This window comes from Capronia coronata (assembly GCF_000585585.1).
Source record: "Capronia coronata CBS 617.96 chromosome Unknown acBCG-supercont1.4, whole genome shotgun sequence".
Classification (NCBI taxonomy): domain Eukaryota; kingdom Fungi; phylum Ascomycota; class Eurotiomycetes; order Chaetothyriales; family Herpotrichiellaceae; genus Capronia; species Capronia coronata.
In genome coordinates, this window is record NW_006912896.1 from 2140384 (window position 1) to 2154168 (window position 13785).

The 13785-nt window shown below is 52.5% G+C and overlaps 6 protein-coding genes across 6 annotated transcripts; 3 read left to right on the forward strand and 3 right to left on the reverse strand.

The window, feature by feature from the left end:
• Positions 1 to 37: 37 nt before the first annotated feature.
• On the reverse strand, positions 38 to 535 carry A1O1_05321 (uncharacterized protein; the record flags this gene model as incomplete). Its single annotated transcript, XM_007726207.1, has 1 exon — positions 38 to 535. One exon carries the CDS (start codon positions 533 to 535, stop codon positions 38 to 40), a length of 498 nt encoding a protein of 165 aa, XP_007724397.1.
• A 753-nt stretch (positions 536 to 1288) lies between these two features.
• Positions 1289 to 2305, forward strand: A1O1_05322 (uncharacterized protein; the record flags this gene model as incomplete). Its single annotated transcript, XM_007726208.1, has 1 exon — positions 1289 to 2305. One exon carries the CDS (start codon positions 1289 to 1291, stop codon positions 2303 to 2305), a length of 1017 nt encoding a protein of 338 aa, XP_007724398.1.
• A 1074-nt stretch (positions 2306 to 3379) lies between these two features.
• On the forward strand, positions 3380 to 3838 carry A1O1_05323 (uncharacterized protein; the record flags this gene model as incomplete). Its single annotated transcript, XM_007726209.1, has 1 exon — positions 3380 to 3838. The coding sequence occupies one exon, from the start codon at positions 3380 to 3382 to the stop codon at positions 3836 to 3838; it is 459 nt and encodes a 152-aa protein (XP_007724399.1).
• Positions 3839 to 5637: 1799 nt separating this feature from the next.
• A1O1_05324 (uncharacterized protein) lies at positions 5638 to 6592 on the reverse strand (the record flags this gene model as incomplete). Its single annotated transcript, XM_007726210.1, has 2 exons — positions 5638 to 6082; positions 6144 to 6592. The coding sequence occupies 2 exons, from the start codon at positions 6590 to 6592 to the stop codon at positions 5638 to 5640; spliced, it is 894 nt and encodes a 297-aa protein (XP_007724400.1).
• A 1299-nt stretch (positions 6593 to 7891) lies between these two features.
• Positions 7892 to 11004, reverse strand: A1O1_05325 (uncharacterized protein; the record flags this gene model as incomplete). The annotated part of the gene is made up of 3 exons (XM_007726211.1): positions 7892 to 8697; positions 8756 to 8968; positions 9024 to 11004. The coding sequence occupies 3 exons, from the start codon at positions 11002 to 11004 to the stop codon at positions 7892 to 7894; spliced, it is 3000 nt and encodes a 999-aa protein (XP_007724401.1).
• Positions 11005 to 11979: 975 nt separating this feature from the next.
• Positions 11980 to 13650, forward strand: A1O1_05326 (uncharacterized protein; the record flags this gene model as incomplete). Its single annotated transcript, XM_007726212.1, has 1 exon — positions 11980 to 13650. The coding sequence occupies one exon, from the start codon at positions 11980 to 11982 to the stop codon at positions 13648 to 13650; it is 1671 nt and encodes a 556-aa protein (XP_007724402.1).
• Between the last annotated feature and the right edge of the window lie 135 nt (positions 13651 to 13785).

Here is a 13785-nt window from a genome sequence, read left to right on the forward strand (position 1 = left end):
CATTTAACCCATTTTCCCCCAGATAAACCTTCCGGCGTCACCTGGTACAGTAGTCGTCGCTCTCCCCGATCCGTTTGGACTCGGCACTGATATCCAACAAAGCCTGATCGATTTGCTGTTTTTGCCCGCTCCAGACATAGAACGGCATAGCGGCATACGCCAGAATGACGAGAGCATACATCGACCCCAAAAGAGGGTCTTTGTGGACGATGTGCACTTTGAATCCGTTCCACCATCCACCTTCGCCAATAGACAAACCCGAAAACTCCACGGCGGCCAACCACAACATGGACAATGCGCCGACGAGGATAGGGGTGATGAAGTCTGTAGCGGCAACCTCAAGCTGCCACACCGTCAGTTGTGCAGCTTGCCAGATCACAAGTAACATGATTGGCGTTTCCAGGATTTCGACGACACGAGCACCCATGGCGGGTTGAAGAAAGGGTACTCGGGCTGAGCCGAAGAGGAAGCCCGTCAAGAAGACGAGCAGGAAGTAGAGGATTGATAGACGCAGTGATTCGTTGAGCACCTGCATCTTGTCTGAATAAACTGATGTCGTTCTTTGATTGTGTTCGGTGTTTTGTTTCTTTTGTATATTGAATCCGGGGTAATGGAAAGGGACACAGCAGCCATCGAGTCGAGGGTTGGGGAGACAGATATACTACCCACCAAAGGTCCACACCCCAGACTCGTCCAGATGCCATGCTCTTGGCACGAAGTGGTCAGCACCTTACCTGTGACCCGTATTAAATGTCTCAAGACCCAAATGCTCGTGTTTGAAGTGTGTATGAGAAAGAGAAGTTTCTCGTGTGTCCAGGCTCCGTTGAAATGTCTTAGATGGCACGTGACAGGCCCATATTAAAGCATATGATTGGCTCAAAAGGAACGACGCGGAAGCTTGGGATCATACGATGTCGACCAGATCAAGTTACAAGTGACTTCAAGCCTCCACAGTAATGTGTTTGCTGCTCGTGCGATTCGATTCTAGCTGACCATGTGACCACGCATTCAGTCCCGTGTGCCAACGTGCACCGAGGCTGGGGAATTCTTCAGAACAATGGAGACGCCGGATCCCCTTACCTAAATGTTGGGGCGTGGTCCCGACACTTTGTCTGGGATCTGAGCGATTTGTTACCAGGGTCAAGTAGTAGCTTCTTGTCGTTTCCTTCAGCGTGAAGGTGTGACCAAAGTTATCCTAGAGAGACAGGTATCCTTCAGAGAGTCTATCCTTCCTCGCACGTGTTCGCCTCGGAGAATTTCGTGTTGTTCGATAACCTTTTGCCTCGACATGGACACCACATTGGATAGCAAGCTCATCGGTAAGATGATCCATACGGACTACAACACAGATCATTGCAATGAGAGGCATGAGGATGGCAGCGGAAGACCACAGTCAGCCTCCATTTCCAATCCTCCCAACAGGGACGTGCAGCACACCACCCTGGATAGCAAGCTCATCGGCAGGATGATTCATGCGGATTGCAACACACATCATTGCAATGGAAAGCACGAAGATGACAGCGAAAGGCCACAGCCAACCTCAATCTCCAATCCCCTCAACGGGGAAGTGCCGGCGCCAGAATACTTACATTGTGGATTCTGGCCGAGGCCGCTGACCAACGCCGACGTGGACGAGGAGAGCCACGAACCGCGTGGTCTCCATGACCACCATTATATAGGCACCGGTCGGAGCAGACCGGTGGTGTTGACGTGGTCCAAAGGGCCGGAGTGGTCGACTAAGGCGAATCCTCAGGGAAATGGTCCGGCGGATGACGACGACGAGCCCGAGACCATACAAAAAGGCGGAGACCACCACTCGGTCGTGACAGACCAATTCTCCAAGGCGGTCGACACATGGAGAATGAAATTACATGGTTCTGACTCTGGAGAAGAGAAGAACGACGAGAAAGGTATGTGGTCAAACGTGAAGAAAAGTCCCCTAAGACAGAGCATCCCACAAGCTAACGTCAATTCCCGAGTTCAAGCCAGGAAGCCATATTCGGTGTTGAGACTATTCGCCAGACGGAGCGCCAACGACCGGAACACTGGCAGCATCGACGGCACCGTGGAGACCAGACAGAGCGTTTTTGACCAGGAGATTGCTGCCGAATGCCGGGCTCGCAGTGAAATCATGGAGTACGTCGACAACCTGGTCAATCGGGGAGATTTCGACGACGCATATGCGTGTATTTGGCCGCTGGAGGAGTATCGTCGCAACGGATGGGCCGAGGAGATGATCTTTGCTTTTCCAAACGAGTGTTTGGAATTCGTCGACATGGTGCACGCTCGCCAGAAGACGAGTTAGGATGGCGATGACCCCAAGAATCTGTCTTCAGAACATTGATTGTCACATTGATCGCATATTCTCTGCCATCACCGTGATGCATGGGTTAGACAAGGAGCGATCAGCCAGCACACTTAGTCCCGTCAGCACTGAAAATCAGGCAAGAAAGGAACATTAATTAATTTTGGACCGACTCGGCAGAGTTTGAACGGTCCCTCAACTCAACATGAAGGTCACCGTCGGAAACGCCTACGACAGCCACTACATCACGGGTCCCCAGATACCAAGTCCGAGCCTGTGAGGGTTCCGGGACGGATGTGATGCTGGATAAGCGTCAGCGTTCACATCCACCCGTTTCGTGTTCAATATCAGACTCAGCCTCAGCATCGTGGAGGTCTCTGTGTGGAAAGGAAATGTCAGGCGAGACACTGCGCCCCCGAAAGGACCGGCACTGGCGAGGAATTCTGGCAGGAGCGTTGTAATGGCCATTGGGAAGAAGAACCTGCCAAAGGCATACACGAAACCACAAAGGTCTCATGTCAGAGCCTGGTACTGTATACTGTGTATGTGTACTTATCATAATACCGAGTGGATTGGGGTGGTGGGTGTCAGCCTGATGCTGATGCTGGCCCTGATATACTGTACTATACAGAGTAGACAGTACAGAGCACATTCGACCACCGGCCTCCTTCCTGCCTTACATAAGCCTCTTCGTTCCCCACTGCGAACCTCGGCACCTTCATGGATTGTCATTGGCTCCTCCACAACTGGGAAGGAGCAACTCCGCCGGCGAGCAATCCGTCGTCGACGTCGCCGGTCAGTTTGTCCTTCCCCGCCAGACATTCTGGTATCCGCATCCTACGTTATCGTTGTTACAGAGAACTACTAGTTACAGAGACTGCAGTGTTGTCCGACCATGGTCCTGGCCATCTTGATGAATCCTCCCATCATCATTTACTAGACCAAAAGGCTCGGATACTAGTACTGGGTTTGACCGTATCCTTGTGTACCTTATGGTGTTCCACTGCCTGCTATCTCGCGACTTGAGAGAATAGAAAAGTATTCCCCTATTCTCAACCATATCAACCCGTCATCATGGCGGCCATACACCGCCCAGCCCATCTCACGCACCATGCCGCCAAACTCGCCTCGGCAGCATGTCTTGAAAAGTCCCAAGCCATAGGCGTGCCCATGAACGTCGCCATCGTCGACGCCTCGCTCTACCTCCTCCACTTCGAGCGCATGCCCGGCGCCAAACTCACCTCCGTCGACATCGCCATCAACAAGGCCTTCACCGCCGCAGGTCATCGTGCCCCAACGTCGGTGTACAAGGAGAACGTGTGGCCCGGCGGGCCGGCGTTCGGGTTGAACAACAGCAACAACGGCAGGTTCATGTATGTGGCTGGAGGGATCCCCGTTGTTGTGGACGGCGAGGTGGTAGGTGCGGTGGGTTGCAGCACGGGCACTCCGGCTCAGGATACGGAGGTGGCACAGGCCGGAGTGGATGCCGTCCTTGAGTACGTGAAGCAACTTCGGGTCAAGCCTAAGCTGTGAAAGAGTGTACTGGAACGGGCCGTTTCTGAATGGATCGATCGGAAAGGAAGAAATGTCAAAGTGAGTGCAGGAGCAGGAGCAAGAGCTATAGGATCAAGGCCACTGGCTCAGAAAGTTCTAGGGTCTATATATGTCTGATACCGGGTGCGCTGCAGAGGGTGTATAATGGAGTGACCTGGAGAAGGTCCGAGAAGATTGGATCCGGCTTGCTCCTCTCCATTGGGTTGTGCGATAACGGTCTCACGGCGAAGAAGGACAAACTCTACCATATGTGAATGGTGTCCCTTGTCGCAGGGTGTATGTGGGCGTCTGTCTATATGTATCTGGATTTGCTGGTCATGGTATGATGGTGGTGGGAACAGGCCTTCTACTTTTGCATATGTCGGCCACACCACGAGCCCCTGACTTGTATCGTGGCAGCAACTTGTTGGTGGCCAGGTCTGGTAATCAAGAGAGTGGGTATTTGCACCCAATTTCCACGTGTCAAGGAGAGAATGCGGCAGTGAGGATGCCATTCGAGAATTGTTAAGGTTCATCGTTCAGACCGTGGTTCCTCCTTGATCCTTGTGCAAGGGTTCAGGCTCATCCGTGAAGGCGCTGTCTGTATATATGCTCCTCAGTCGGAATGTCGAAGAATTGTTACACGCCTTCTTGGCTGGCTGGGCCTCGGGTTTGATAGCTTTAGAGCGGCGTTGGGTCCAGGATTCACATAATGCCGGCACAAGGCGAAGGCGAACCGAACAATCCGGGTGAGAGATGGCACCACAGGCGGTGTGACCACACAGCTTTCTTACCATAACCCGACAGACGGTGGGATCCGTATGCTGTTTGTGTCAGAACATCGTATCAAGGCTGTTGCTGTCTGCCGGCGGCCGAGAACCGGGTCAACACATATGGCAGGATTACTGCCGCATGTCGAGATATCACTGATCGCCCTCCAGTGAACGACCACATGTCGGGAGTGTGATCATGCTCCGCGAGGTCAAGGTAGCTTGAGGGCATTTCATAGACACCTTGTAGCAACACCAGATGCGAGAGCGCTCCGAAGGCGGAATATAGTTGTTGGTATGTGAACCGGGTGCATTTCGCTGGCGAGCCCATCAAGGGTCCATCCTCCACATCTCCGTAGAGGGGCCGCTTTCAAGATCCTTCATACGATGCGTTAATGCTGTTCTGCTGTTCTGAGACGTCTACCCGAGGACTTACTGCGAAGGAGATCCCGGTCGTCGGGAAGCCCAAGTCGACAGGCAGTCTCATTGTGTTTTGGATCGCTGTCTGGAGAGCTTTTAGATTGTTATCGAGCAACCGCAACAGCCTCCCGAATTCTGCCGCGGGTGCATTTCCAGCTGCAATTTGATGACCGAGTAGCTGCAGGGTTATCTCCAGTGCCGAATGGTCATTTGGGGTGAAAGGGAAACCATTGTTCTGAGCAATCTCTGGATAAACCGCAAATGAAAGAGCCCGTCCTATATATAGCGATATAGCAGCGGTGAACGCAAAGCTGGCGCTAAAATAAGTGTAGGTTGCTGCACAAGCATTAGAATCGTGGCCTTTTTGTATCAAACAAAACTTACAGAATGCCCCTTGGCTGCGGAGCCACTGCAGAATGGACGCAGTCTCCCTCGCCGAATGCATCGACGAGGCATATAAGCTTTGGAGCCTGACTTTGAAGTCGGCAGTTTGCGAGTCTCCATTGTTTGTCGATGTCAGCTTTCCGAGCTTTGTCTGCGATTGAAACCAGTCGTTGTATGCGTTGACTAATGCCGGACGGAGAAGGACGAGAATCGACTGCGAAATGGTCAGACGTTGGCCCTCGACGTCTTCGAAGCACTCCAAACCTGGTAGTAGATGAGGTATAACTGAGCATTCACCCGGTTCAGATTTGTCCAGGAGCCGTTCCATCCTCGGACAACCTTCAAGGCCATCGGCAGCTCGTTCTCAAAGCTAACTAATGCTTGGTGAAATTCACTGATTTTGTCCAGGTGCTGTTGCGAAAGAGGGAGGCTGAGCTCAAAATCAAACAATGAGATGTATGAGTAAGGATTGATCGCGGTGCCGGCATACCCATAGAGCGAAGAGTATGCCTGGCTTCGCAGCCGCATGAGTTCTAGATGGATATTCAATTCTTCAGCGTCAAAGAAGTCTAATGCCGCATCACCTGGAAGGCGGCTGGAATCCGCGTAGTCGACAGTAATTTCATCGTCCAGAACGCCCCATGGACGACCGGTGGTAGTGGTGGTCAGACTGCACAAACAGCGGTCAGCTCGCAGGCAGCAGATCAAGAAGGGGTTGGCCCTGTACACACAGATCTTGATAGTAGACAGTCCAAAACAATCTCTTCTGATGCTCCAGTTCGCTAGCAGGTAGATTCAATCTTTCCGAAAGAAAGTCATAAGGGCTTCGATGCAAATCCAGTGCCAAAGCCGCCCGCATACTGACACCCCCGTACATGTAGGCTGTATTGACTCGATTCATAGAGAACGCATAAAGTGATAGTAGACATAAAGTCTCGATGTACTGAACATCTGGGTGTTCGGCCACCTGTTGAAGAAGGCTTACCGACTGATAATAGTACTCTGCCCCTGGTGGTTCAGGACTACCGGCGGATCCGGCTACCGCTGACCCTAAGGGATCTTGGGGATCGACGTCGGTCTCTTTGTCGCTGCTGTAGAGCTCTCCTAGTGCAACTATGGCGAGCCAATGACATAGCCATCCCTGATCTTTACTTTGTGGTGACTCTGGTGACTGGTGCATCTGAGCGACTTTGGCACGAAGATCGTTCCGCCGGAAGTAATGCTGTTCATGGCCAATGGCAGCCTCGAGGACCTGGATCAGATAAATGCTGTGGTTGTATGGAGGGAGGCGGATCTTGACTGGCTTGGACGTCCTGGACTGTACAGGAGGGCGGGACAGTACCGTGTCGATAGAGATTTCCAGGGATGAATCGGCAAGGTCAAAGGATGAATGACCCCAGGCTGCCCAGGATGGATCAAATGAGTTGCCGTCCTGCGAGATCAGCTCTGACCTCTGCATGGCTACCAAGGTGGCAAATTGCTCGACAAATGTCTGACAGGATGGAGTGGCCCGATAGGTGGGCCGACGACGATGCTCATCTTGGCTGTGGTTCGAGCGACCCGAGGTGAAGTCCTTTTCTGATCGACGATAGCTGCCGCTCAGTTGCGGGCTGGAAAGCCGCGGTGTTGTCTCATGGTTGAGAGTTTGTACTGATGGGTCGTCCGCAAGGGAACTTGTCGAAGCGGTTGGATTGTGCTGGCTCGCTGAGATCCTCTGCCTGCGAGACAAAGGGAATACACAGGATGATCCGGAAAGGGCACAGTTCCGGCATGGTACGCCTGGATGACAGGTGATCAGAATCTCAGAATCAGACAAAATGACGGGGGGGGGATTCGTCTACCTCCAAGGCATTTGATACGTTTGGTATGGCATCGCGAGCAACTGTTGTCATCAGCCCAAAGCCCAAAGACATACCTTACCGCTCCGCATATATCAAGGAATTCGGTACATACGCTTGCTTTTTCCGGGGTGCGTAGTAGACCGGCTCTCGATCCTGGGTCAAAACAGGGGTATTGGGCGGTATTTGTTGCCCAAGTACCGATGAGGACTGCGTCTGCCACATATTCGTGGATGCAGCGACAGGCCTTGCATAACTCCCGATGCCTTTGATGTCACGATGGTCTCTCGCCACGTCCAGTGAGGTGAAGCGCCTTATGATGGAGTCTATGTAGCATACGTCGAAGGGAGACACGGTAGATACTTACCTGGTAGGTACAGTAGGGGGTGGTCGAGATAATAGATACCGAGCGGTTAAAGCCGCCCCAAGTAGAAAATCCTGATCACGTAAGCTGCTGTCTACGGCAGAGTATCGACAAAGCGCGTTAAAATCGTTACATGAGCGAAAATCTACGGCGAAGTATCGACGCAGCTGCGACTGATATGCATTTGAAGTTGAAGCTGAAGAGTTCCAAGAAGTCCAAGGCTTCAGAGTGACTACACCTTCATTTTCCTTCTTCAATTGATATACATTTCACTTGTCTAAATACCGGCAAACTCCTTGATGACACTCTTGGGCTCAGTGTAGGTTCCCACAGGCGTGTACTCGATGTTATACCCGAAAGCCTTGGGACCACCGTATTCCAGCCCCCTTGGGGTGTCTGTCCACCGTGGTGAGCAGGCTATTCCGAGCACCGTCACCATGAGCCCATAGCGATACTCTGGGACACCAAGTGCGAGGCCTGACTGGGTGTCGAGCACCGAGATCAAGTCCGGAACAGTCGCAAGGTATGTTTCTTTGCCGTCGTCGCTGATATGCTTTGCATAGATGTTTTCGTTCTTGAACGGGATTTTCACCACGCCACCTTCAACAACGGCCGCACTTGCATGGCCGCTCTCCTCTTCGTCCTCCTGTATTTGCTTGATGGTAATTTCTCCATACGAGTGTCCTTTGAAGAGCCTGCGTTCAACCCCAACAATCTTTCCCCTGAAGAGAATTTTGGCGGTAGAAGGGCCGCCCACGGCGTCAATGATTTGTTCGGCCACGGTGTGAACTGTGTTCTCTTGTTGTGCGCGTGCCACGCATCTGCCGATACGCCAGGCAAGAGACACGGTGTTCAACACTCCATACTTCCTTACACGGTCTGCCGTCGTCGGTCTTGCGGCCATTCCCACGCGAGAACCCATCTCGGAGCAAGACGCACGCAGCGCACGATCAACGATCTCGTCTTCGGGCGACTTGGTCATAATGATTGTCTTGCCATCACCTGAAGCGATGGCGCATGGAGTCAACTGCCCAGGCTCATAGACGGCCAGAGTGGTCTGCCAGTATGTTGGATATGCTCGACCTGAAATTCTGTTAGCATTCATTCTCTATCGCCTGATGGCATGTCCAGGGGAACGAACCCATCCAGTCACCGTCAATGACCGGTCGGTCAAACGCCTTAGACGATCCGATGAGCATAGGTTCAAGTCCATTGGCGCCGCCAATCTCAAGCCCCATAATCGCATCGAAAGATTTATGGCCGAGATATTCCATCAGATCTGCCACAGCATGTAGGCATTCTGCGGAGTTGAGTCGCTCGATTGACACGGCGGGTGAGCCCATCATTCCGCCCCCTGCGCATTCGTCAGTATGGCAGCCATGACGGAGATACCTTGTTTCTCAACTTACAGTATATCAGAGAGTCCTCGGCGAGTGACGAGCTGTCAATAATCCGAACCGAATAACCTGCTCGAACCTGATCTCGAAGCTTCAAAAATTCAGCTTTCGGTGATCCGCCCCCGGCACATCCCAAGATGTAACAACCATCCCTGATCCATTCGAGGTCTTTCTCTGAAAGAAGCCATTCGTCCCTGCGTGTCGTGGGGTTTGCCACAATCTTCGGTCGATACGCATCAAAATCGAAACGTGTTTGTTTCTCCGTTGTCTGGACCGCCGCTGGCTTGATAATGTTTTCTATGAAGGCCTCGTCGCTGCCGTCATCTTCATCACTGAGGCTCTTGCTGTTGGAGATGTAGCTAGTGGACAGGTCGCCGACGGCCTTTACGATCACCCGAATCTGGCCAGCGACATAAGGAATGGGCAATGTCTCTATGTCCACCACGGTGACCGTGTCTGGGTCTGCTCCGGCGGTGACGGCATTTGCTACAGCTTGAACTTTGGCATGTTCCAACGCTTCAGCCACGGTCATATCGGCGGTCACATAGATGGTGTCGACGGTTCCGCAGACGCGGGAGATTGCGGCTCCCACTGCGTTAGCCACGGAGTGAAATTTGGGCACAATGACTTCAGTAACACCCTCTAGCTCCGAGGGGCAGACGATGGATCCTCCGCCTACCAGTAGAACTGGAAGCGGAGCTGGTGTCAGCTTGAGTCTGTCGATCACGTTCTCAAGCATTTTCTTGATTCGGCCTCGTGTCCGACTGACCGACTCAGGACTCAGATCGCTGACCTTCGAGGGGTCGCCTATCTTGAGCCCGCCTGCAACAGCGATATCCGTGGTCGTTAGAACGTCGCCGCCGAAGACTTTTGCTTTTGTCGTGAGCTGATATCCCACGGAATCCGGACCGACTGTGACTTCAGAGTCACGTTCACGGACAATGGATCCTCCACCGAGCCCGATCGACTCAAGATGCGGCATGGGAAAGTTCATAGTAACACCAGCGACTGTAACATAAGCACTGGCTGCTCGCGGAAATCCTGACGGTAACAAGACTCCACAATCCGTGGTCGTCCCTCCGACGTCGGCAACGATTGTCGAGACGCGTTCCTCATCCTTGCGTCCAGATTGTGCCAGACCAAGATATGCTGCACCTCTCATTGAATTCGTGGGTCCCGATGAAAAGGTCTTGATTGGCAGTTTGGCCGCAGAGACAGAATCTATCACTGTGCCATCGTTTTGAGAAATGAATAAGGAACAGTCCAGTCCTAGTCGCCTCATGGCCGCTCGGAAACCTCGGATTGTACGTCTGGCGAACTTGAGAATTGATGCGTTCAGGATGGAAGCATTCTCTCTTTCCAACAGACCGATATTGGATACTTCACATGAGCAGACAATATCCACCCCTGGCAACTTCTCCTGCATGATTTTCCTGACACGGATTTCCTGTTCGAAATGCTTGTCGATAGGAGAGAATACGCCGGAAAGAACCACTGCGTCGAGCCCGAGTTCCTTGATCTTGTCGCATTGCTGAAGAATTTGCTCCTCGTTAATTGGCGCTTCTTCTGAACCATCAATGTGGAGACCTCCGTCAACGAAGCCACAATAGCCCTTCAGAAGTTGAGTAAGGTCTGGCGGAAAATCTGAAAAAGGAGGAATGTCCTTAGTAAAGCTCTTGGACAGCCTCACCACTGCGACTCGGGATAGTCGGCGGGTGTCGCGTTCGATGACAGCGTTCAAGAAGTGAGTCGTGCCGATGATTAGACAAGAAATTTCCGACGCGGTGTCTCCTCCAAGTTGGGCCAATACATTGCCCACAGCCGTCTCAATACCAGCCGTCACGTTTGGACTGGTCGTCGGCGTCTTGTGCCAGGCGAGCACTCCGCGATTCGGTTGATCCACGGCGTCCAAGTCAAGAATGACTGCGTCAGTATTGGTGCCGCCAACGTCCACCCCGACCCTGAGAGCCCTCGGCTGCCGGATTGATCCCATCTTGTCGTGGCTGCACAATGCTTTCCTGATGATATGACGACCCAGGGCCCCCGAGAACGGACCGCTGTTTTAATTTATATCGAGACAAATCCAACACGTACAATGCTTGTCGGAAGTCCCGATCAGTATGAAAGTCGCACGCCTAGCGGCCGACGCTAGGTTTTCAGAGTCCACAAACTCAGGGTGATGATGTTGGCCGTGACTCCTACTATGCTACTGACACATGGCCATTGAGCCACAAAAGTGAACTCGGGGCAAATCTTTTTAACCAGGGTGTTTCTCTTACGACGACAAACCAGTCTGGAACCATCCCCGTGGGCAAGTTTACCTAATTATCTGGCATATAAACCATAAACCCCACAGATAGGTGAGATAGGCTTTGATATTCCCATCCGTCCCTGCGATTGGTTGTACTGACTATAAGATAGGGACCGACCTTGGGAGCACGGAGATGTCCCGGAATCCGAAGCCAATCAGGCCACAAGAGCCTTCACGATGGGTACCATTGTCTCCACCATACATTGGACCTCTTCTCTGTACAGAGTGCAACACCACACACCGGTGTTCCACGAAAGGTCCAGAAGACGGTGTTTCTCTTGGCCCAGCGATGATATCCGTTCTGGCCAGCTTATCGTTCCCTCGTTCCAAGACTCTATGCACCGCTTCGGGACTCTTGAACCTTTCTCAGCAGATAATTATGGGTTGGTTTCTTGACGCCATCGCACTGTGGCTGCCCGATCGGGCAACCTGGTAAGTTCGCGGCAAACGCCCAGGTAGAGAGAGATACGAGAAACTTTTTACATATTTATCTTTATAACTCACATGGAAGCATTCGAACCACCTTCGCCATCTCACTTTCAACAGCCCTGGAGCGCTCTATACGAGCAACACTAGACAGTTCTCCTCCCTCCAAACCGACCCCGACTCAGTGTCTCTTTTTGCTGCGAGTTGAACCACAACAAGCAGTCCATCAAAATGTCGTTTGGAAAGCGAATCCGCGCACTCCATCCCAGGCCCTTCCAATTACGGCTCCCAGGTGAAACATCCATCTGGATCAACGATGATATCCGACCAATGCCCCCTTCCCGTCGTCTCTGGGACATGTGGGCATACATATCGTTCTGGGCTATCAACCAGATTGCTCTGAGTAACTGGCAGATTGGTGCCTCGCTGATTGCGGTTGGGCTATCGGTCTGGCAAACTATGATTGCAGTCATCATTGGAAAGATCATAATATCGGCGGTGGCTATCTGCAACGGCGCTATCGGTGCTCGTTGGCACATCGGATTCCCTGTCCTTTCCCGTGGGATCTGGGGCGTCTACGGATCATATATCATCATCGTCCAACGCATCGTTCTCAGCTTGACCTGGTTCGCGGTCCAGTCGTGGACAGGAGGACTTTGCGTCACGGCGGTCTTGAGTTCGATCTTCTCCTCCTTTCACCATATGCACAACACCCTTCCCGCGTCGGCCAACACGACCACGAAGAACCTTGTCGGTTGGGTGGTATACAATATCATCACAATTCCTATACTCTACATTCCCCCAGAGAAGACTCGACGCATGCTGTTCGCCATGAACACCATCTCTGTGATCACGCTCATTTCGATCATGATTTATGTCTTGTCAAGCGCAGGCGGTGCCGGGCCCTTGCTTTCGGCTCCAGCCACTGCCAAATCGGGCAGTGAACTAGGCTGGGCCATTGTTCAAGGCATCACAACTGTGATTGGTGGTATCGCGGTCGGCCTAACCAATCAAGCCGACTACTCTCGATTTGCTCGCCGACCTGGCGATCAGGTCTTCGGCCAGTGGTTCTCCATCCTTACCTTGGGCACGATTTTGCCGCTCTTCGGATGTCTGACCAGTTCCGCGTCGATGAAGCTGTATGGTGAGGCCTACTGGAACCCGCCGGATCTACTGCTGCGATGGCTGCAAGATGACTACAACTCCAAAGCTCGGGCTGGCGCTTTTTTCGCCGGCGTCGGGCTTGTAGTGTGCCAGTTGGCCATCAATACCATCGACAACGCCTTCTCTGCGGGGATGGACATGGCTGGATTTGTGCCCAAATTCTTCAACATCCGCCGCGGCGCTTACTTTGCACTCGTTCTCTCGATTGCCATGTGTCCATGGGAACTGCTGGCTTCGGCAGGGACCTTCATCAGCGTCATGAGCGCGTATTCTGTCTTCTTGGGCCCGATGTGCGGCATCCAGATCTGCGATTATTTCCTGATCCGACGTCGCCATGTGAAACTCTCGGATCTCTACAGCCCATCCTCGTCCGGCATCTACTACTACTTCCACGGTTTCAACCTGCGTGCATTCGCAGCCTGGGTTTGTGGCTGGGCGCCGCAGCTACCGGGTTTCATTGCCGATGTCAACGCCAGTGTCACGGTGCCCAAGGCGAGCATGGACATGTTTTATCTTGCTTTCCCCCTGGGTCTGGCTATCAGCTTCACCATCTATTATGCGCTGAACAGGGTGTTTCCCCCTCAGGGAGTCGGCGAGTACGATGATGTCGATTACTACGGAACGTTCAGTCCTGAAGAAGCGACCAAGCTTGGAGTCACGCCTTTGGAAGAAGCCAGTGGAGGGGATATGATGAGGGAAAAGGGTGTGATGAATGAAGAAATCACTGCGGAAAAATGACGAGTTCAGGCATTAGAAGACGAAGGTGATTGGGACCATATACGAAGCATACATATTGTCTGGCCCACAGGAAGACTTCTAGGATAGTTGTTTTTATTGATAATATCACAAAGAACACGAGTCCGTTTCGTTCGC